Source organism: Cyrtonyx montezumae, unplaced genomic scaffold (genome assembly GCF_038088225.1).
Source record: "Cyrtonyx montezumae isolate F1298 unplaced genomic scaffold, pur_monq_1.0 scaffold_3, whole genome shotgun sequence".
NCBI classification, from domain to species: domain Eukaryota; kingdom Metazoa; phylum Chordata; class Aves; order Galliformes; family Odontophoridae; genus Cyrtonyx; species Cyrtonyx montezumae.
The window spans coordinates 58,062,524-58,086,917 of record NW_027072034.1 but is presented as its reverse complement, the minus strand read 5'-3'; the positions used below and the strand labels follow the sequence as shown (position 1 = coordinate 58,086,917).

The 24,394-nt window shown below is 37.6% G+C and overlaps 1 protein-coding gene across 1 annotated transcript in view; it reads left to right on the top strand.

Annotated features, from left to right (window-relative positions):
- DYRK1A (dual specificity tyrosine phosphorylation regulated kinase 1A) overlaps positions 1-23,941 on the top strand; it is a 72,843-nt gene extending 48,902 nt beyond the window's left edge. The window contains exons 3-12 of the mRNA XM_065741692.1: positions 5,453-5,652; positions 15,378-15,470; positions 16,409-16,597; positions 16,774-16,921; positions 19,281-19,567; positions 20,887-21,033; positions 21,421-21,561; positions 21,836-22,142; positions 22,464-22,588; positions 23,254-23,941. Coding sequence (XP_065597764.1) covers positions 5,453-5,652; positions 15,378-15,470; positions 16,409-16,597; positions 16,774-16,921; positions 19,281-19,567; positions 20,887-21,033; positions 21,421-21,561; positions 21,836-22,142; positions 22,464-22,588; positions 23,254-23,877 — 2,261 coding nt within the window. The 3' untranslated portion in view covers positions 23,878-23,941. The remainder of the gene's footprint in view (positions 1-5,452; positions 5,653-15,377; positions 15,471-16,408; positions 16,598-16,773; positions 16,922-19,280; positions 19,568-20,886; positions 21,034-21,420; positions 21,562-21,835; positions 22,143-22,463; positions 22,589-23,253) is intronic.
- The last annotated feature ends 453 nt before the right edge of the window (positions 23,942-24,394 follow it).

The window sequence follows — 24,394 nt, the reverse complement described above, 5'->3', positions numbered from 1 at the left end:
GATTGTGGTGAATGATACAATTCACACTTTTATTCTCTCGTGTTTTCTAGCGTGTTCTCATTCAACTGTGAACTTATCACCGAGATGGAATAATACCTCAGTACATTGCTAAATGACCCAAATAGTAGATAGCAGAGATAGAACAGGGAAAGGGAGGATGGGGCAGAAGGTAGAGGAGGTATAAGGAAGGTCAAGATCTTTACAGGGTAAATGCTGATGAACAGAGAAGAGAGAATGAAATAGGTTGAGTTCTGCAGAGAAATATGTTCAAAAGATTTGTTTTGCAAAAATCAAATGACCCAACAATCCAGGAACCTACCCCCCCTACCCAAGCAGTATTTCTACTGATTCCAGTTTAGTTCTGCATAATTCCTGTGGCATACTTTACCTGTCTTTATTTTATGGTTACAGTAAGAAATTCTTCCTCTTCTTGAAGCTTAGTTGAACAAAGAGGTGGGGACCTTGGAACAGTGAGGTTCAAAAGAAATAGCTGAAGTAGTTAGTGGAAGTAGTATTCACTACTTGGAAGAGCCAAAAGCAGAAGATTTAGGTGCTATGAAATTGTTTTTTTAATTTATTTTTTTAAAGGTAGTGTTTATCCAGATAGCAAGCAGGTTAGTGGTAAATGCTCACACTTGGGAAATGACATCTGCAGTTTTATGACTGTGAAATAGGATGCTGATGTGAGCAGGTTTCCCAGGCTCATGTTCAGGCGGCTTTTGAAGATCTCCAAGGAGGAGACTCCGCAGCCACTCTGGGCAACCTCTGCTGGAGTTTCATCACTCATGCAGTACAGCAGTGCTTCCTGATGATCACACAGTGCCTCCTGTGTTCCAGTTGTTGCCCATTGCCTATTGTTCTGGCACTGGATGCCACTTTAAAAAGAGCCTGGCTACCCCGGTCTTAACAGCCTCTCTTAAGGTATTTATAGACACTGATGAGTTTCTCCTGAGCCTTCTTCAGGCTGAACAATCCCAGCTTTCTCAGCCTCTTCTCTTGGGAAAGGTGCTCTGTTCTCTTCTCCACATGTGCTGGAGTTAGGAAGTAACTATGCACCTGGGTTGGGGTGTCAGGGTATCTATAATTTGTCAGTAAGCTGTTAGCTTTCCTCAGCTGTTCAGGCAACCTCTCTTGTAATTTATCAGCAACTGTCAGAGGAGGATACAGATGTTCATGAAAGCACATGGGAAAAATAATCATTTGATAAGGATAAACTTACTCCCAGACCTAACAAATCTCAGCGTATGTGTGGATTGCTCTCTTGACCTTTCTGCTAGTGCTTATTCGGCATCTCTGGAGGTTTAATTCTAACATGTTTGGATTCCAGAATTGACTGTAGTTAGTATGTAACTGTTGTCAGCATTAAATGTTGAGCTTCCTATGGGTTTATGTTTGACCGGCCCCCACATTTGGAAAAGAAACATGAAACACTGTGAATATACATAGTTTTTTATTATTGTGTCAATTGATATATAATCTCTGGGCTTTTTTTTTTTTCTTGGCAAGGCAGAAAGTATGTGTGATACGTTCTGTGTGTAGCCCAAGTAGTGACCTTGGGAAAGGCTCTGTCATGACTTCCAGTTCTGTTAGATACCAGACAGTCTGTCTAAAGAATAGACCTCACAATGACCCAACCATAGGGAAGACTTTGGTTGAAGTTTTCATGTTCTTAGACATCAAAGTTAAAAGAGCAAAATATACAATTTTTGGAAGACTGATTTAAAATTCAGTACTTACTGAACTACTTGATGTATTCTGTTTCAGAGTCAGTGTAGCACTCTTGGGGTGGCACACAGAGCCTCCTGCAACTCTCAACAGTCAGTAGACAAATGTTTCAGCATTATCTTATTTTAAAAGGACAGTACCAGCAATGCAGTACACCACTTGGTTGTGTTCCTCACTGTATAAAGAAATGTATTCTTTAATTTACTCCTCTTCCACCACACAGAACTACTACTTTGAAGAAATGAAATTTACCTTCTTCCACATGATAGACCTATCCATTTCAGCAGTATCTGTATTTTCAGATGTTCTGAGTTGAGTTTCATAATTCAGGTTTTTTCTGTTATAACATTTGTGCTGTCTAGCCCCTTTTAACTGTTTTCTTCTGGTTATCATTACAGTGGGTTGTTTCCACATTGGTTTCACATTTTCCTAATGCTCACTTCTGGCTCTCTTTTGACTTTCCAGAGACAGTAATAAAAAGACAAAAAGATGCTCTTGTTATTTACATTTACTTTATGTTATTTTATATGGAACATCAGTGATGAAATAGGGTATTCAGAACAGCTTCACTTCAAAGAGCTGTTACATTCACTACCATAGGAAATAGGCACTCCAGGCTGAAATGAGGGATGCATGCTGTAGTTGGACCTTGTTGTCATAACAAGTTCTGATCTAGTCTTGTCATAGGCAAACTAAATATTTTGACCTTTTAACTATGTAATTTTTTTTTTTGCCATTCTCTGACCTAACGCATTAGTTAAAAACCAGTTCTTAAGATAGTTCTATACACTGCAGATCTTCAGTGTCTTCAGTGTAGATATTTAATTACTTGAAGGTCTTGGCCTGCTTTTTGTGTTCTTGTCACTTTGTTTCCTTCCCAAGTTGCATACGGAAGTGTAACCATTTCAGGATAGTGGTTGGAAAGGAGAACTGATGATTGAGTAGACCTTGCTCTTTACCTATTTGTATCCTGTTGGGTAAACTCCTTTGAAATCTAGCACCCTAAGCGTGTCAATAGATCGGTTAATTTTGTAAATGTCTATAACAAGCTCTTAAATCAGATGATATCAGGTGTTTCATCAAGGGTCATATCCCGAACATTTTTTTTTCTGATAGCTAGGACTCCATTTTAGTGACAGTTAGAAATTGTGAAGAGAGAAATTAATTGGCTACTGATGTTTTGGAGCCACAGTTCTTCAACTTTCGACCCAAATGATTCTTGTTTATTGCAGTTGAATACCATCATATTGACAGGGACTATGAAAATGCCTCTCCCTCTGGCATAAGAACACACCATACTAACTAGCCAGTTTCTACCTGTCTACTTGTCTGCCAGACTTCCAATCATCAGACTGTAGGGAAGCTCTTGTATTTCAGTGTTGCTCTGCAGAATTGATCTACATTTCTAGCAAAGAACAGTGGCATATAAAATTGTCTACAACAGGAAACTTTTTGCTTGGGATATGCTGATGTCATTGTGTATAGCTTATCCCCAGGCAAATAGGTAACTGCCTGGTAGACATTGAAATGTCAAAAATAAATAAATAAATAAATTGAATGAATACTTTGTTGAACTGTTTCTTTAAGAAACTTTCTTTGTGATTCTACAGTCCAATCTAATTCTCATAAATCATGAAATTCTTCTTTCTGGGATGATGCTTTTGAATTAACAGATTTGATCCATCTCCCCCAAAATGAAACTTCAAAGAAGAAAGCAAAAAAACTGTGTTCAGTGGATTCTTCACTTTTTCTCAGATTTGATGTGATCTTCTGTGTGTGCCAAAAGATACTGTGGATTCAGAGTGTAAATTACAACTCCATGCTGTTCTTTATTTTATTTTTATTATTATTTTTATTTGTATGTATATGTGAATTCTCTGGTTTTTTTGGGGGGGGTGGGATGTGAAAGGGCAGGGGTTTTTTTTGTTGTTGTTTTTTGTTTTTTTTTAATAGCATTTGTTTAGTTTTCTCATTTGCTAGGTATCTAGTATGTTATTGTGGAACTGGTCTTGGGTAGAAGGAAGAATAAAATACTGAACTTGCTGCAGCACTCCCAAGTGGGGCCTCATGAAAGTGGTATAGAGAGGGACATTCACCTTCCTCAACCTGCTAGCTGTGTTTCTTCTGATGCAGCCTAGGATACAGTTAGCTTTCTTGGCTACAGTGACACGCTGCTGGGTCGTGTTGAGCTTCTCATCAACCAACACTCCCCCCAAGTCCTCCTTCCCAAGAGCTGCTTTAAAGCCATTGACTTGCCAGCCTGTGTTTGTGCTTGGGGTGACCCCAGTTCAGGTGCAGGACCTTGCATGTGGCGTCATTGAACATTGTGAGGCTTTCATGATAAAAATGATCTTAGTTTAAAATGATGGTTGATTCCATCCCGTGTAGTTCTTCTACTCCCCTACTAGTTGCCAAGTCAATGATTGGCTATCATTTTAAGTATTTTATTCCTTTCTGAACTAGAACAAGTGGCAAATGAAAGTCAAATTAATGTGAGATGTTCACCTTCTGTTTTCTACTGATTATATTTTCTTGCAAATTTTTGTTTGTACATGAAGCAGAGATTTCCCTTGCTGGTTAAGTAGTTTGCTTATCTCACATTTCACCTCTAAATGTAATCCTTACCAATAATCATACTTCTACATTTTAGTTTTTATTTCCACTCAGTCTTCCAGTGACACTAGTGGTTTCAGTACGCCTGTCTGCTTGTCCCATCGTGTTCTCTCTTACATTGTGCCAGCATCCTTTTAGAGTTTTTCCCCCTCTGGCATAGTCAGCAAAAAGCAAAGGAGGGATAGCATGTTCCGTGTGTAACACCTGAACTTTCATTAACAAAGAAGACCAAATTGTACTTGTGTTTTGTCCTCTGCTGTTAGAGAGCAGTAAAGATAAAAGAAGACTATGAATCAATTAAATGTGACCTGACATAACTGAAATAATGGTTGAGAGGTGTTGGATCCATCCCAGTTGGAGGCAATTTCTATGCCTGTGGGATTTGGCATTTTTAAGCGTGCTGTGTGATATTATACTTGAGCCATGCAGTTTGCCTTTCTCCTGAGACTTGATGCCAGGCGTTTTGTTTGTCTCCTGCTTTGTGCTGTCTTGTTGCAATCTGATTGCACCTTCCCAAAAGGAATCAGTTGAAGTTACCTACTTCCTACCTCTAGTTCCATGAAACTCAACAGTCGGAGTCAGTAAGCTGAGATGAAGCACCGGAAGCTCAAAATGTAGGTTAGTGAGCAAACAATCAGTTAGGTAACCGTAGCCATGGAGACCACAGAAGATGAGCCAGGTGAAACTGGGCTCAAGTTGTTCCTTCAGTATGATCAGTTCAAGAAGTTGCTGTTAACAGCCTTAAAAGGCAGAACCTGAATGTTTTTTCATCTTTGTTGGATATCTGCACTCAAGACTAGTATGTTTGAAAATAACCCTTGTCAAATTCCAGTTGAGTTAGTACATACAGATAAAGATATCAGAAATGGGATGTTAAGGATAAATATGAATAAATGATTAATGATGTTACAACTGAAACAGAAGGAGGTTCTTCAGCTAGCTAATGTTTATATGAGAATGATTTTTGGGTTGATTGTGAATGAAAACGTAGGTATGTTAAAATGGTTAAACTATTAGTTTTTTATATACTCTGTATGCCTGGAGGTGGAGACTAACTCTGGAAAATAATTTAAAGCCATTAACTTTGCATTAAAAACTTGCATTATCTTTCTAGGAGGAGAGACTTCAGCATGCAAACCTTCATCTGTTCGGCTTGCACCATCGTTTTCATTCCATGCTGCTGGCCTTCAGATGGCTGGACAGATGTCCCATTCGCATCAGCAGTACAGTGATCGTCGGCAGCAGAACATAAATGACCAACAGGTTTCTGCCTCATCATACACTGACCGGATTCAGCAACCTCTAACAAACCAGGTACGTGACAACAAGAAAGAGAATGTCTGCATCTGAAATAACCAAGTACCTTTCAGATGTGTAGCTTTCAGGATCAGGGCAAATGGTCCAAGGGTGAGTGGACAGATGTGTTTCTGGAAGTTGTTTTCAAATATCTAGTACATTCTTACTGTGATTATTCTAACGATTTTGAGATGAGAGAGGAGGACAAGATCATCCAAATCGACTTGGAGAGAGTCTGATAGTTGTTTTCTTCTTTTTTTCCCAATGCTGTTCGGTGTTAGAATGTGATTGTTTTAATGACAAGTGCTTTGATGCAGAGTTGCCAGCTGTTACATTGGGAATATACAGGTTTGTACAAAACAATATTAGGAAAGGCAAACTTTTTATAAATGGAAAGCTATTGCATCACTGGGATTTTACTACTATCAATTAAAGTGGATCAGTTGGGGGTAATGTCGGTAGATGCTTTTGAGCTGTTGCAGTCATTGTTTCTTCTTTACTACCTTTGCACTGCTAGAACTTCCAAAGTAGCTTGCTAGCTAATAGCAGTAGCAGTACCCACAAATGGTATCCGCAAAAGCTGGCACTATCTTCCTGGGTAAAAGATAGGTCTGTTGCTTTCCATAAGAGAGGCAGCCTACTGGTCAAGACTTCAACACAGATGAGTTTCAAAGTATTAAAATCCTGAAGTCTTTTAAATCATAGCTTCAAAATGTGGTGCAGTCTAATGAGGCATGTTTCATTTAAAGAAAGTGGAGACTGAAGTCTTTTGCTGCTATCGGGATTAGGTCTGCTCTTACCTATCTTCAGTAGAAAATCCGTGGTACCACCAAGTGATGCTCTATTGGTATTTCTTTGTCAGAAGGAGCTTATGCAGAAAAAGATCAGAGAAAATGAGAATATTGAAACGAAGTGCCAGGATATTTGGTACTAAGAGTTGGAGATTTGTATTGATGAAGGCTCTGTGAAAAATGGTGAAGTGAATGGAACTGGCAAAGAATGTTTTTATTTTCATGTAAGCCATCCAATAGGAAGAGTAAATCTGATCATATAAAATAGCATTATCTTAAGAAATCTGCAAAAATATTTTATGAGACTTTTTTTAGGCTAAAGGCCAAAACCTCCACAATGAAGTTAGTGAACCAGTCTGCCAATTAAGAAATTTTTTTCATGTTCCTTAAACCTTTCCAGGGTACTTACTTAAGTATTATAATCTGGCCTCACATCTATGAGCTTTAGTGCATATTAGCACTTAATTGTTTTTATCCTAAAAAAGGAAGCAAAATCAAGAAACTGTAGGCTGTATCACCATCTCTTGCTATTTGTGGTGGCAGTGGTTTTTAAATGGTAGTTGAATAATAAAAATCTGAAGAATAGCTTTCAGAGTAGTCAAGAATTGTTGACCAAAGAATGTAGCCTACCAAGAGGACTGTATGAATACAGAGAAAAAGTTTTGGTTGGTTCTGAGAGGTTTGCAATACATATAAGTGACCAGCTGGCCACCTCCTGTTTTTGTAACATCAGTATCATTTTAAAATGAAGTTATTTATTTATTTCTTACGCATGGTAGCTTGAGACTTCCTATTTTGCTGTAACTGCATAGCTGAAGTCTTCAGAGTTCTTCGCTTAGGCAGCGTTGAATTGTTAATTGTTTATCTTCTTAGCAGCTTTTAGTTCTGTTGACTTATAACTGTGGGCAACTTTTTGAAGACTTCTGCCTTCTTGGTTTCTTATGGTTCTTTCCTCCTTTGAGTTTTTGTACTTCTCCCATCAAAATTTCACAGAATGAGTTTGGATTATCAGCTTCCAGGGTGGTATGAAGGTTCTCTGTTGGCATACTGGGAAGCCTAACTATCTTTTTGCTTTTGTGTGGTATTCTGCTTAATCTCATCTGCAGAACCAAATTCAGCTAACATCTTTATGCTAGTGACTCAGATCATCTGCTCTACACCTTGTCTCTGTGTGAGCAAAATTTTCATTCCTTTTTTCTTGTAGCACTTTTTGTAGATGTCTAGCTGTCAGTTCTAGTTCATCGTGATTAAAACCTGACTTTTATTCTTTATGTAATATATCTTTCTATACAAACCATGGCCCTCTGTTGGTGAAGTTTTTGTACTCTTCTATTTCTCCCTCACTGTGGACACCACCATCATCTTTCCATTTGTACAGAATGAAATCTGCATACTGTCTAGGTTTTCATGTTTACTTGATACATACATCTTGCAGATTCTGTCTTTATGGCATTTCTATAGGAATGCTATTTTACAGAAGGTATTGCCTTGGATGTGCTGCAACTTGTTTCTCTCTGTCCTTGATAAAAACAGTTCTGCCCTGTATATGAAATTCAGAAAAACTCCTGTGGAGATGGCTGAACCATCTTCCTGTGGTTGTTTTGTTTCTCTGGAGAATCCCACCATCAGCCCTTAGTTCTTCTTTTTGTTAAGTGTGTGCCTGTTACTGAAGCCTGTAACTAACTAACTTTTCAGTGATGGTAAGCTGTACTGAGTTTCATAAGTTAGTGTACACCTGTGTTTTCTTAGTAGATCTGCTTAAGGAGATCGTGGTTTTTAACTTGGGCAGCAAGTGTGCATGAAGATTACTCTGTGATAACTAAGGAAGGGGTTGAATCTCTATTGTAGTGGACTTAGTAGTTACATTTAGTCTCCATAAATGAAAGCAGAAGAAGGTAAGGGTGACTTCTGTTAGATGCAGGAAGCATAATTGGTAAAGGGTATGTCCTTTTAATACTGTCTTGCATCCACCTGGGGCAGGCAAGAAGTAAGGTGTCAACTTCCCTTTCCCAGAACTTCCTAATGCAACAGTGGCCATCAGCACATCAGACGCTCGGGTCTGCTTTGGTGCTACCAGTTTCATCCAGTGCAGTCCGTTTTGGGTACACGTGACAGGGGGGGACAGGAGCTGCCAGGCCTTTTGCTCCCCAGAATGTGCCGAGACTAGCCTAGTGCTGCAGCTCCATCGTAAGGGAAGCAGGAGTCTACAAGGGCCGATGCTGCTGCTGGCCGGGCTGAGGGCCAGGCAAAATTCTTTCCCGAGCTCCAGCCACCATCTGCTGGACAGAGTGGAGCACTGCACAGCCGGGAGCTGCTTAGGCGGGGAGCAGTTTTTGCTAGGAATGTCTTCCCTCAGATCTTCTAAATATTTCATGCTTTGGATAAACTGTATTCTTACTAATTAAAAATGTGTGAAATGATTTACAGGACTTCCTAGAGAACCTTGAATTGAAGAAATCAAGAACACAAATATTAAAAAGGGTGGATACTTTACTGCTACAATTGCTGAGCTTTGTAAGTAGAGTATGTTGCTCCAGTACAGACGAAAATGACTGGCTTGGAAATAAAACCTAGGGTGATGAAGTCTCAGTTTTTGTGATCCTGACATTTTATAGAGTGAGGAGATATTAAAATAGAAAATAAATGGATAATATATGATATTCTCTCTAGACACAATGGAACATGGCTTATTTTCTACCCAGCTAGAGCTGGAGTTCAAACCAAAGTCCTTCAGACAAACAGCCCTGAAAAATGAAGATGCTTTAATCAACTTCCAATGCAGTTCCAAAGTGGTGAGATTTTATTAAACCAAGAATCGGGTCTAATCAGGTCTCTCCACTTTGGCAAAGCCTGAACACTATATTTTCCTGTGTATAGTCCACTTCTTGAGTTACACAGGGAGTGAAAAGCCTCCTATTCATCCTGGGGAAAAGAGTTGCAGAGAGGAGAGGTGTTCTGCTCCCTCTGGGGACGAGGGGCTCTGCTTGAATTCGTTGTGGCTGTCTCCTGCTGGGCACCCATGGGGGTTTCAGTACCTGCATGGGCAGAACAGGAGCACAGAGTGCCTCACACCTCCCCTGGATGTGCGTGGGACGAGGGCTGCCGAGACGCATCGTTCCGGTTGCTTCCACATCCAGCGCTCCGAGCTGGTGGCTGCTGTCCAAGCTGAGCACTCCGCTGCCTCTTGAAGCCTGTAAAACCGTGTTTCCCTCACATTAAGAGGGAGAACGCTTTTGTGCTGTGTTGCTGTAAAAGTATTAGAAAAGCTCATGTTTTGTCTGCCTTCCTCATTTAATATTCTGTGTTTAAATAAAGTACCTGACCTCACTGAGGCAGTATTTGAAAGGGATAAGGGGAAAGAAGAAAGTCAAGAAGCCCCCAACACTTTAAATTTAGCCAAGCAGGCTGGATGTCCTGTTTATTGTAAGCAAAGGCTCGAACTCTCGAAGGGAGAGAGGCAAAAATGCCACCAGCTCTCCCCTTTGCCCTGCCTGGTGCTGGGAGTGCTGTCACTGGGGTTCACAGCAGCTGAGGGAACTGGGGTTGTTCAGTCTGAAGAAGAGGAGGCTCAGGGGAGACCTCTCACTCTCTACAACCACCTGAAAGGGAGCCTGTAGCAGATGGGGTTTGGCAGTTCTCCTAGATAACCATGGTAGGATGAGAGGGAATGGCCAGAAGTTTACCAGGGGGAGATTCAGGTTGGATATTAAGAAAAATTCCTTTTCGGAAGTAGTGGTGAGGCAGTGGCACAGGCTACTCAGGGAGGTGATGCAGTCACCATCCCTGGCGGTGTTCAAGAACTGTGTGGATGTGGCACTGAGGTACGTGGTCAGTGGGCATGGTGGGGATGATGGACTAGGTGATCTTATAGATCTTTTCCAACCTTAATGATTCTATGATGAAATAAATGTCAGGCTGCTGCTAGATACATAACGATACTGCTTGTCAGTTGCTTAAAGGAGTTCTTAACTTCTAGCATTTACAACAGCAACGCTTTCTGTAAACAGTGTCACTTTGAGGAATAGCAAAAATGTTCTCCCTTATGTTGATTTTTTTTTCAAATTTTTTTTGTCTATCTGTCTCTTTTCTGAGGACTGACTCTTTTTTTCTTTTTTCTTTTTTTTTTTTTTTTGGAGGAGTATTATCTTGTTCAAGTTCCCATGATGATTTTCATTTTGTAACCAAATAGTGAGAAAGCAAGGCCTTGAATGTTAATTCATTGTTTTTATTTCCCCCCTCCCGTCCTGGTTGTGTTTTGATTTGTAATGGCTTGCAGACTGTATTCTGGTATTTTATGAATCATTCACAATTAGAGGTTAGAAAACAGTAACAGCAATAAAGTTATATAAATTACATTTAGTTAAGATAATGTAAATATTTTAAGGGTGACATTTCTTACGCTTATTGCCTAATGGTTATGGTGGCCAAAACTTACTCATCTCATTATTGTCAAGGAGCAAATAACAGGACAGTACTTCAAAGCGAATGAGTCTGCTTTGGTTTTTCATTTATTTACAGGGTTTAAAATTACAGTTAAGAACTTCCAGTGCTCCCCCTCTTATTTTCCCAAAATTGCTCAGTGGTAGACGTTTATTCTCACTCAGTCATTCACTGAGAGTTGGGCCTACTGGAGGGATGGGTTTGTATGGTCTTACCTTTCTGACAAGTGCCAGAGCCCACTTCAGGAACGCAGTGAGAGAACGTAGCCTGGAGTGAATAGAAAAGATGAGATATTTGGGACCTTTCTCCTTTAACAGAAACGAGCAGTAATTTTTTTTTGTTCTGTCTCAACAGTCAATTGAGTAACCTGGAAAGTTCAATGTAGCCTGTTGCTAATATAAGAATTTAGAAGTTTTCACATCTTCAGACAAGACTGATCAGTTCTTTAATGTGTAGATCATAGATTTTAACAAGAATTCCTTTTGCAATACTTCATTTTATACTATAAATAGTATAAAATCTTTTTTATTTCTTTTGTTCATAAAATGAATCTTATTTGATCGGCAACAACAATCCCTTCCTTTTTCTCATTCAATTAACAGAACCTAGATACCTACTCATAATTTCCCTTAATCAAAATTACATACATTTTGAAAAGAACGGTGCCATCTGTTTTTGGATAGTAAAGCCTATGTCTGAAAGGAGAGAAATTACATGGGGAGAATGCAAGTGATCTGTCCTTTCATTCATGAAGCAAGCCTCAAATGCTATGCTAGTTAAAATAATATGTCTGAGTTAGTAGTTGCAGTTTCTTTAAAGCATGATTTATCTTAAATAGGGTAAATACACATAAATAGGATTCTTGACTGCCTTTTTTTTTGTTTTGTTTGTTTGTGCATGAATGATTCTTCTTTGTTTGGAATAGTAACAAGTTGTTTCTCAAGAGTTAGAAAAAAACAAAGCAACAAAACTGAATTTCACAAAATCTCAGAACTGTAGGGGTTGGAAGGGACCTCTAGAGATCATGGAGTCCAGCCCCCTGCCAAAGCAGCTCCCTAGCCCAGGTTGCACAGGTAGGCGTCCAGGCGGGTCTGGAACGTCTCCAGAGAAGGAGACTCCACCACCTCTCTGTGCAGCTGTGCCACTGCTCCGTCACTGCACTGGGAAGGAGTTCCCACACACATTTGTGCTGAACTTCATATGCAGTTCAGTTTGTCAGTTCCTTATTTGCAGTTTAATTTTTATTATGCTGTCATCCCTGGTAGCGGTGCTGATGCTATGAAGACATCAGAGTAGACCAGTCAGCATGTGTTGGGCCTGTACAGACACACAAACTGTAATGAAAATAATTTCTTGTCTCTTAATCTTGAGATACCTTTTGATTTAATCTTTAGGAAGATCTGAGGTTGCAGTGTTGCTGTCTGGCCACCAGATAGAGACTAGTGTTTGCAAAACTGGGTTGTGGTTTTTTTATTTTATGTCACTGGAAGTTCTTCAAAGCCAAGAGGGAAATTGATATTACCCTGATGATAGAGAAAAAAAAAAAAAAAAAGGAGTTGTGTTACTATGCAAATTGGATAATGACCACTTTGTTCCATAATCTTCCATTATCAGAAAAGAAGGGAGCAAGAGTCTGAAGAAGAATCTTAGTAGAAGAAGAAGGGAATGTTACAAATTTTTCAGTGTAAGAAGGAAAGAAAAGGAGGCCAATTCCCTCTCCTCTGCCACTCCAAACTTTCTTAAGAACTCAGGACACCAAATGAATACCTATTTTAAGAGTTCATTTAGATGAAAGTGTGTCCTTAGAAATGTTTCTGATACACAATAAAAAGCACAGTTTTCAGATAGCTTATTGGCCGTAAATAGAATACAGGTAGCCTACAGAATTTTAATTATTTATAATTAATAAACACCAACATATTATTTTTTCTCCAAGCTTTTATTTTGGTGTTGAATTTAGAATTTCTTTTTAAGAGAGGAAATTTGATTTTTAAATTAGAAAATAAATATGAACGCTTATCCTACAAATTCCCTTTCCAAATCAGAGCAATCTTATGTCTGAATAGTTAATCTGAACTATTGAGTTCTTCCGTACTTAAGCTATCTCCTCAAAATGTGACCTGCAATAACAGAGGCTGGTCGTATCAGCCTAGGTCAGACAGAAGTCTCTGCAAGTATTTATGTGCCAGTTTCTTTTACTGGCAAGTCTACCCATATTCCCAGGTTCCAATCATCTCTTCAATTCAAATTCAGAAATTATAGGGAACTCTCGCATTTGAAATGCCTTTAACAGTGTTGGTTGTGATTAGGACTAGGTGTTGTTTAGGTTTTTAGCACTGAGGCTGTAAGTACCAAAAATGATCATATTGAGGTGTGATTTCTTTAATGATTAACATCTGTTTGACAGATGAGGGGAAGAAACAAAAATGTTGTGGAAATGTCAAAGTATTTGTTCAGAAAACTTTAAAACACCTTCCTGATATTTTTACAGAATGGTCATGTGCTTGTAGTAAAAAGGAATTAAGGGGGAATTAATTTGATTTATGTGCTGAAAGGAAATTGACGGTAGGGAGCCTATCAAAAAGTGAATGATAGAGTAAACATTTAGAATGTAACTTGAGTTAAAATTCTTGGGGGAAGTTTAAGTTTTTTACATTGTCTTTGAGAAACAGTCTCTAATCCGGAAGGCTGAAAGCCAGTAGCATGGGTGTAGAAATGTTATGTAGATGTATTCTGAGTGGTGTGCAGCAGAGCTTTGAATTGCAGTTCAGGCTCCACTGATTCTGTAGCAGTTGGGAGTCCTGGCCTTACACAGATGCAGGAAGGTTACTAGCAGCTTCTTGGCTTTTTCTGCACTCTCTCTAGCTCATTCACAGACTTTCTCAATCTCTTGCTCTCTGTCTCTTGTTTTTGTGAATTATTTCCGTGGCTGCTTGTCCGCAGTAGAGCGTGAGCTAACTTTTCTAGTGTGGTTGTTGAGTGTCTGGGTTCAGATCCAATTTCAGATATCCAAAAATTTCAGCTATCCAAACTCTCCTTGTTGCTCCTGTTGGTAAGAACTTTTTGAGGTTAATTATATTTTTAATTTAATTAATTTAAAAAAATTTATTTGGTCATTGAGGGGTGGGGTGGGGGGAAAGAGCTATTTGTACTGCTACAGTCATAAGTAATACTGTAAAAGAAAGAGAAGTGATTATGCTTTTCTAGTTCTTTTATCAGTTCAGCAATACTTACATATTAACCAGTTTCGTTATTTTGTTGATGGCTTGTGGTCTTTGCATATCTCTGCAGGAGGGTGGATATGAGTTCAGCTGTAATAGGAGGCAGCAGATGAGATTAAGTAACTGCAAGTGAAGAGAGTTAGGAGCCTGAGCATATTTGCTGGTGTGAGATGAGATGATGTGAGATGAGAATTGTACAACTGAGTGTGGTGGCCCTCTTAGCACTGAATAAGGAAGTGAAAGGAGCTTTAACATGTTGAACAAGCTTCTCCCTAAATGATTGAACTTGCTGTAGGGTTTCTTGTCATTGAGGAAAGGGGGAATGGGGAAAGGTAAGCTTTAGGACCAGTCACACTAGCTAAACTCCTCAGTCTGTCTTCCAGCCCCACATCCAAACACACTGTGGTTTTATCTGGTGATGTTAATCACCTCTAGCTTGCCACTTGGAACTTAATCCTTTCAGGAACTTTATCTTCAGAGACCTCAAACAAATCCCAAGGAGCAATGGCAGTTGAGTAGTAGTTGCAGAAGCTGTGTGGAGCATATCTACAAGGAAAAAACAGCCTCACAAATAAGTATGTCAGACAGAAGTCTTACTGCTTTAAGAAACCAATACCAAAAAATACCCTGCTATTGAAGGTGTTCGTGTTAGGGAAGTAATTGGTGTTAGGAAACACAACTGAGCAGTGTCCTCATGTTTTCTGGGATGTTTTTAAACTTCAAAAGTTGGTATGGTTTCCATGGGCACACTTTAAATTTCTTTCAGTTTATATTCTGTTTTTTAAACTTGATATTGCACAGCATAGTAAATCTGAGTTTCTTGATTTGGAATGTAATGTATTTTTAACATGGCGAATTGCCACAGTTCTTCAACAGTTACTAATTTCCATTTGTGATTTTAATGCAGCTAAACACTGAATACAGTTCCTATATATGCCATGAAGGTAGAGCAGTAATGTCAGCTTTAACCTATGTAATCGAATGAGCTATATTTTTATAAAAAAGAAAGATTGTTTATAGGGATTAAGCCAGTTAGGCACATTTAACAAGGGTGTTTATTTGGATATTTATTGATTGACTGATTTATTAGGAAATACATTACAAAGTAACTGGACTAAATGTTATTTTCTTTGATTCCTGTATTTGTTTTTCTTTGTGTGTGTGTGTCAGCTTAAAGATGATGTCACATTGAAATAGCTCGCTTCTGTGGGGAATATCTTGATTTGATGGAGTAATTATATATAATTGAAGTCCTTTTTTTTCTAATATATCTAATATTGTCATGTTACAGAGGCGGATGCCCCAAACTTTCCGTGATCCAGCTTCTGCTCCTTTGAGGAAACTCTCCGTAGATTTGATTAAAACATACAAGCATATTAATGAGGTAATGCGTCCAGCTATCTTTGTAATGCATATTGACAGGAAGGTTTTGTTTGAAATATGTTGTTAAATGTGTTTTCTATGAATCATACCACGTTCTCTACTGGCATTACTTTGGATTTGTCTTGCAGAGTGAAGTTCTTTGTCTGTAAATTTTTATTAAATCTGAAATGACTGCAAAGAACAGAAGTATATTAATACCCTGTTGTGTCATGTCCCAAAAAAAACAGTTTGTTCCTGTATGTAAAGTAGAATAAAAAGAGAGAATCCAGCCTGTTTTTTCCCTCTTGAGTAATCCCAGTTTTTAATTTCTTTCTCTGCCAGAAAAGATTTATTTTTGCTAAAAACTTTGAAATAAAGTTGGCTCAGATAGCTATATATTTTCTAAGATAATTAAGTATTTGGATACCTCTGTTTCTAAGCCTGACTTATTGCAAGTTCTGAAAACACGCCTGATAGATATTAAATTCTTACAAAAATATTAGAAATTCATCTCAAGGAAATACTGTTATTTTATTTTCTTTCTGATTATTCCTTGAACATTTAAGTTTTACAAGACTTTTGAAGAGATGAGAAAAATGAAGGTTCCTCTCTGTTGGTCTCAATTTACTTGAGATCACTGATGTCACAGTCCTCCTTGCAGTCCAGCCAATAACTTTTTTTCCTTTTTTTATCCTGGATATGATTTTCTATTGTTTTGTAAAGAAACTTTCAGTTTTTCTGATGTTTGATGAAGAAATAGAGTGGCACGTACATTCTTCTAGCTCATCTTATAAACCGATATGAATGAATGTAGAGAATTGTAAGTTTTTTCAGCATACCAAGTCCTGTTTCAGAATCACAGGGTGAGTGAGGTACATGGTGATTATAAAAGCTATTTCTATGAACAGATGTTATAAAAGGTGCTCTCTTAAGCAGTATTCTTTTCATTACTTACTTTAGGTTTACTATGCAAAAAAAAAACGGCGGCATCAACAGGGCCAAGGAGATGATTCCAGTCACAAGAAGGAGCGAAAAGTTTACAATGATGGCTATGATGATGACAACTATGACTATATTGTAAAAAATGGGGAGAAGTGGATGGATCGTTATGAAATTGACTCTTTAATAGGCAAAGGATCCTTTGGACAGGTGATAAATATATCTATCAGCTGTACAACCTCTAATTCATGTGAATGATTATATACATACCATTTGACATAGTATAGGTACTTTTTTTGAAATTCAGCTCTTGATCCTATTTTTGACTGAATTTTGAAAACTCCAGTTGAGAGATTAGTCTTATGTATTTGACTTTTGTGTTTCAGGTTGTAAAAGCTTATGATCGAGTGGAACAGGAGTGGGTGGCTATCAAAATAATAAAAAACAAGAAAGCTTTCTTAAACCAAGCCCAGATTGAAGTGCGACTGCTCGAGCTTATGAACAAACATGACACTGAGATGAAATACTATATAGGTATTTAAATAGTTTTCTTAATATTTATTTAATCAAACTATGAATATTTTATTTCTTGCCATATAGCGTAAGATGCTGCAACTAATGCTTTTGATGCTAACAAAGTGAAAAAATAATCCAACTTTTAATAGTAGTGTTCAGTGTAAGTTACTTTGCATAAGCAATGGGTCACTTTGCAGTAGGACCAGATTCAGAAGAAAAATATATGAAATGCTTTGGGATAACCTACTTGCTATTTATTCTGTAACATTTAGACCTTCTTTGGAATTTTTTTTAATGATATGGACACTTAAGTTCCTGTGGATCTGCTTTTTTACAAAAGCTGTAATAGTTTGTGTGTCTTCCACTACTATAGTCTGCTTTAAGTAATCTGGGAAACTTCATGGATGGAAGGATGTGTGTTTAACATGAAGCAGTGTCATACAGTAGTTCTATGGCTAACTTGATAATTATTTTTTATATTTTTGCATGTTTTAAAGAGCTTAACATCTTGTTTAGAAAAATTGAGAAAAAATTTTTGTAAATGTTTAGGTTTGCCAATTGAGATCTCAGAAAATATTTCCAAGGCTTGTAACTCTGACTGTTTCTGTAGATTGGCATGCTGTTCCCCGAAGCTGTTATTAACTTGGTACTTGAACTTTGTAATAAGGATGAAATTAAGTCAGCTCGAGTGATAAGTTTATTATATCCTCTCCTCTGGAATGAAGTATTTGGCAAAAATACGATGGAAAGAAAGCATGTTGTAAGGCAAGATGGAGAACTGATTCTTTCTGGAGAAAGAATAATTGCAGAAAATGAAACATTTTAAAATATCCTTCATCTTTGTAGAAGCTGAAATACTATTGGCTGTACTAATCTTGCTAATATTTATTTCTGTAGTTCAGAAAGAAATTTTTGAAATTATGTTAGTACACATGGATGTTAAATTATCTAATGGCTGTTCAGTTACATTTTAATATTTATAGACTACTACCTTCATAATAGTATTTCTATATGCAGTTTTAAATTTTTTATGGTATTTTAAATTTATTAGGTACATGCTTATATGAAAGAAAATCTAAACTTTATACCTTCCTACATCAGAAAGGTGCTTCAAGAACAAGAAAGGAAAGACCAGTTTCACATGAATATAGAGCAAATAAAAACTCTTGCCATCACCAAATAAGCTCTTGAAATTTTATTTTTTTAGAAAGTCTGTAACACCACATGAGATTGACCAAACCTTCACTTAATCTCACTGTATGGCTTAACAGTGTATGCTTTAATATAAAGCATTTTTTAAGCAAAGGAAAAAAAGGAAGTTTTGATAATTTTGAACATACAGATTTTGCTTAGGCAGACACAAATGGTTTCTGTAGTTTTAGGCTTGTATCAAGTTGGTTTCTGAATCTGCTAAGGTGTATCTGAATAGTTCTCATTTTTCTTTACCTCAGTATTTAATAAATGTTAATTAACACCAAATATATCACGTTTTGAATGCATACCTTGTATTACATGTGTTGTGAAAACTGAGATCTCTTGGTGCTACACTGTAAAATACTTGTAAATATAGGAACAAAATCTTTCAAACCTATTTTTTTTCAACAAGACTTACTGAAGCATTCAACATATATATTTTTTATAATAAGTTGCCTATAGGATAAGGACGGTTCACCTAACTGGCATATAATAGTAATATAAAATTCTATAGGACACCAAGTAATGACCTTAACTGCAAGTCTGAATTCTGATAGTGCTAATATTTGGTTCAAGGTTTTGTTATGACAGTGAGGGAAATGAATTGCTATTTATCCGAGAGCTGAAATATTTTTTTCATGTACCTTTTTTTTTTTTTTGGCAACCAACCTGAATGCTTAAAAACCTGGTAAACCCTGCTTCCCTCTAAACAGGTGACTTTCAAGAAACAAACTGATTAGATTTGGATTGGGTTTGTTGCTTTCATAATTTGAGATTATGCCTGATTGAGTTTAATGTCGTTGGGATAATGATTAATAATAAAATTAATCTATTGAAGTAATGATATACAAATTGCAGCAATGTTATGGTATGTTTTAAATTGTTTTGGCCTTTTAATTTATTTTTTAAAATCTCTCTTCTACCTTTTAAAACCATGTTTTGTTAATATAGCTTTAGTGAGTTACACCTGATGATGCTTCAGCTGTAGGAATGAAAGCCAACCAAACATAGGCATAGCAGAAACATGCATTATTTTCAATATGTACTTAAATAACTGTGTAGATCAAGTAACAAATTTAACAATATTATCTTACTCGCAGGTCAGCACAATTTAGCATTCTTGTAATTTGTATGTAATACCTAATCACACAGCACATGTGTTAATTTGTTGTTCTTTTTAAAGTGCATCTGAAGCGCCACTTCATGTTCCGAAACCATCTCTGCTTAGTCTTCGAAATGCTGTCCTACAATCTCTATGATTTGTTGCGGAACACCAACTTCAGAGGTGTCTCATTGAACCTGACAAGAAAATTTGCACAGCAGATGTGCACTGCACTGCTTTTTCTGGCGACTCCTGAACTTAGTATCATTCACTGTGACCTAAAACCTGAGAATATCCTGCTCTGTAACCCCAAACGAAGCGCCATCAAGATTGTTGATTTTGGCAGTTCCTGTCAACTTGGGCAGAGGGTGCGTATTGGTAAAAATTCTAACTGTGTTGTTATTGGATACATACTAGAAATGTAATAATTGTAAGTCATAATACTTGATAGCTAATTTAAACTTTAGTAGACTTTAATTGCTGAACAGGGTGTTGGATGTTGGCAGCCCTTAGGAGCTTTAGATAGGAATTTTAATGCCATTGGAGATAAACATTCCATCTTTTTTTTTTCTCCTCAGTTACATTTTTATAATGCAGAATGTATCAGCACTTGATAGTAGAAGTCTGGAATGATGTAATACTTGTAAACATAGTGCTTTTTTATTATTTTCTTATTCCATAATGGTGATATAAATATGAGTAAAGAGGTGCAAAGCTTTTATAGGGCAAAGGGACACATTGCTTTCTTCAGATCAGGATAGATCTATGTTATTATTAAGTAATTATGAACAACAAGATACAAAAGGTATGTATTTTTTTTTATGCTTTGATGATGAACTTTTAAAAAATCTTTAAAATATAGTTCCTTATTACTTTAAGAAATGTTAAAATATTTGCAACAGCCATTAAGACCATAAGCAATTCCACTTGGCTGCCAAAGATGTTTTTTTTTTTGTTTGTTTGTTTTTTGAAGAAGGATGACATTGCTCAGATGTTTGATTTGTATTGATGGTTCACTAAAACTTGATCAGAATGCATTATCCACTGTACAAGCTATAGTTCAGAAGGGAGTGCAGGCTCTTGTCTGGTTGAGTGACTCCTGTCTGGTGGAGTGAGTGACCGGTTCTGTTTGGGATACCTTTAGTATTAGTTGTTGACACTGAAAAGTAACTGTTGGATAGAGAGGTAAGGAAAAATTCTGTAGACAGAAGCCAGGCTTCCAAGCATTTTTGATCTAGTATTAGGATAATTTTCTTTCTTGCAAAATGAGCAGGATAGTTGAGGGTGTAGTGAGGTAGCTCTTTTCCATGTGGAACCACCTGGTAATTTTATTTAATTTCATCACATCATAACTGCAGATTTTGATATATATATGAACTATTGGTTTTGTCAGATTTAATTGCATGAGATTACCTTCATCAACCATAAAATCTTGTCATCATGAGTGAATCTGCTCTTTTCTTTTTGTTTTTGGTGGGGGGAGGGGAGAAGGGGAGAAAGAGTATTTTCTTAAGAATTAGCATTTAAATATTTTTATACATTTATAATGTAGTTTTAGTCTTCCTGATACCTTGTCTTTGCTTTCCCTACAATGAAAGTGTATTTTATGGTAGTTCTATTTTATAATACAGAATCGTAACAGTGCTCTTTGAATGCAATGTACTATTTTTGAATGGTTTTATTTCAGATATACCAATATATCCAGAGTCGTTTTTATCGATCACCAGAGGTGCTACTGGGAATGCCTTATGATCTTGCAATTGATATGTGGTCCCTTGGGTGTATTTTAGTTGAGATGCACACTGGAGAGCCTCTTTTCAGTGGGGCAAATGAGGTATGAAGCTATTATACATTACACGTAATTTTAATTATTTTGGTCATTCTCATTGTGATATTAATCTATTTTATTTTAATACATAAATTAGGAAATAGTAATAATTATAAAATCAGTGAACATCAATGATAGCAATGCCTTTAGTTAGAACTGTAACTCATCTGGCAATAATGTTCTGTTTCCAGGTACCCTCCCCTTCGCTGTTCCTTATTTGCTAATTTGTTTAGTCAGTATTGGATTTTTCTTTAACTTAGTTATTAAGTCATGAATTAATTGCATGGATAGTTAACATTTGCTTTCCATGCGATTATATAGAGTATTGAACTCATATGGCATTGCTCAGCTGTAAGTCTCATGTTGTTCATGACTATTCTTCATGTGGAACAGGTGGATCAAATGAATAAAATAGTGGAAGTTTTGGGGATACCGCCTGCCCATATCCTTGACCAAGCACCAAAAGCAAGAAAGTTCTTTGAGAAGTTGCCAGATGGCACTTGGAACTTGAAGAAGACCAAAGATGGAAAAAGGGTAAGTTACGTAACCAGGATGAAGATACAGACTGTCCCTTAAAAAATAAAAATAAAAAAAAGGAAATGGTGATATGTTACTTGTTTTACATTGACTTACTGAAAACATGGCTATATTGTTTGTTATCATTGTTCTGTGTCATAAGACAGGGAGATTAAGTGCCACTTCATGTAGTATTGAATAATTTCTTACTTAGATTTGACTGACTTATTTTATGAGAAATTTAAACTATGAATGGAAGTGGTTTAATACCTGTGACTGGATTTTCCAACAGGAATACAAACCACCTGGAACTCGTAAACTTCACAATATACTAGGAGTTGAAACAGGAGGACCAGGTGGACGTCGTGCTGGGGAGTCGGGTCATACTGTAGCTGACTACTTGAAGTTCAAAGACCTTATCTTAAGGATGCTTGATTATGACCCTAAGACACGAATTCAACCTTATTATGCCCTTCAGCATAGTTTCTTTAAGAAAACAGCAGACGAAGGTACCAACACAAGCAACAGTGTGTCTACGAGTCCTGCAATGGAGCAGTCACAGTCTTCAGGAACCACCTCTAGTACATCTTCAAGCTCAGGTGAGTTTTTCTCACTAACAGAAAAGAAAATTGTATTTCTAAATCATATCAAAGGAGAGTTTTCCAGATAAATGTCATGTCATTGTTTTAATTCAGCAAAACGTATGTCAGTCATTGTCATCAAAAGCATTTATTTTTTATCTAGAACAGGAAACTGCTCTAATCAAGAATTTTAAGTAAATCTACATAACTAAGAGCGATTATCATAGATCCTATTTGTTTGTTTGTTTGTTTTACCTTGAATCAGTTTAAATATTTATGCTGTCGTTTTGCAGCTTACTGTAAATCTTATCTCTTGGTCTATTGCTACGATTTTTGTAGGTGGATCTTCTGGGACAAGCAACAGTGGAAGGGCACGGTCAGACCCCACACACCAGCATCGACATAGTGGTGGACACTTCACTGCTGCTGTTCAAGCTATGGACTGTGAAACACACAGCCCACAGGTATGCTGAAGTAGAGCTTTTGTATGTTTGATGTATTTTTTTTCTTCTGAGAAGATTAAATCCCTGAAATTAATTGTCACTACTTGACAAGGTTTTAGTAGTGCAAGGGTGTCCTCTTAGTAAAATCCAGGGTCTCCTCCAGTTTAAGATAAGAGCCATTTCTATCTGACTCAAAAAGGGACTTGCTGCTGTACAGGACTGAGCCAACAAGGCTCACTGGTTGAACCTCTGTGATAGCAGATTCAAGAATGGGGAGAAAACGACTGTACAGCAGCAATTGGGAGAAAGGAATGAGTAACTGTAGAAAGAAACAGCTCAGGTAATGCCAAGGGCTGTGCAGAGAAGGGCAGGATATACGTCAGGTGTGGTTCAGAAGTTCTGCTGCTCATGGAGAGGCCCATGGAAACAAGAAAAGATCATACATACTTTCAAGCTGACAGGTTTTTTTCTCCCAAGTAAACTATTTAACTCATTCAACAAATTGATGTGTTTCAAGATCTGGCTTACTTTAATTTGGCAGTAAGATCATGTATTGGACATACTTTTCTTGCTTGTTAGGAAAAAAAAAATGTTCAGAATGCAAACTTAAGAAAAGTAAGTTATATTTAGAAATGTGTATTAGGAATGATTGATGGTTTTACTATTTACTTTTCCTGTTAACGTAGGTTCGACAACAGTTTCCTCCTCCGATTGGTTGGACAGCCACTGAAGCTCCTACACAGGTCACTGTTGAAAACCATCCAGTTCAAGAAACCACCTTCCATGTAACCCCTCAACAACAGAATGCATTACATCATCATCACGGAAATAGCTCTCACCACCACCATCATCACCACCACCACCACCATCATCATGGACAGCAAGCCTTGGGTAGCCGGACCAGGCCAAGGGTCTACAATTCTCCAACAAACAGCTCCTCCACCCAGGATTCTATGGAGGTGGGCCACAGTCACCACTCCATGACATCCCTGTCTTCCTCAACTACTTCTTCCTCTACATCTTCCTCCTCTACTGGTAACCAAGGCAATCAGGCCTATCAGAACCGCCCAGTGGCTGCTAATACATTGGACTTTGGACAAAATGGAGCTATGGACATGAATTTAACAGTCTACTCTAATCCGCGCCAAGAAACTGGCATAGCTGGACATCCAACGTACCAGTTTTCTGCTAATACAGGTCCTGCTCATTACATGACTGAAGGACACCTTGCAATGAGGCAAGGAATTGATAGAGAAGAGTCTCCCATGACAGGAGTTTGTGTTCAGCAAAGTCCTGTGGCTAGCTCGTGACTAAACTGAAACTAAGTTTGTTTCTTGTGTGTTTTTATAGAAGTGGTGTTTTTCCAAAAACAAAGTGCAAAGCTGCTTGAATCAGAAGGAGATAAACTCACTGAACCGCTACAGGAGGGCAAAGCTGACTATTTTTTTAGACTTGAAAAGATTGCAAAGGGACAATGAAGTTTTTTTTTGTTTTGTTTTTGGTTTTGTTTTTTTTTTTAAGAGCCATGTCCGGACCCACCTTAACGGATAGCATAGTAGTGTGTTCACCTTTTGCTTCCCCCGTTTTAACTCGCCACAATCTAGTCTCATAGTTTGCTTTTTTTCTGGGGAGGAGGGAGGGGGAGGGGGCAGAAGAGGGTTTTTTCTTTTCTTTTTCAGTCTCATTCAACAGGGATTATTGTTCAAACGTTAGCTGTAGTTGCGAACTAGTTTCTTTTTAATGGCATTGCACATGATTTACAAAGAGGCCCTTTGATGTTTTCGGGTGGGAGAGGAGTGAGTATATATATTTTTTTTAGTTCCCCAG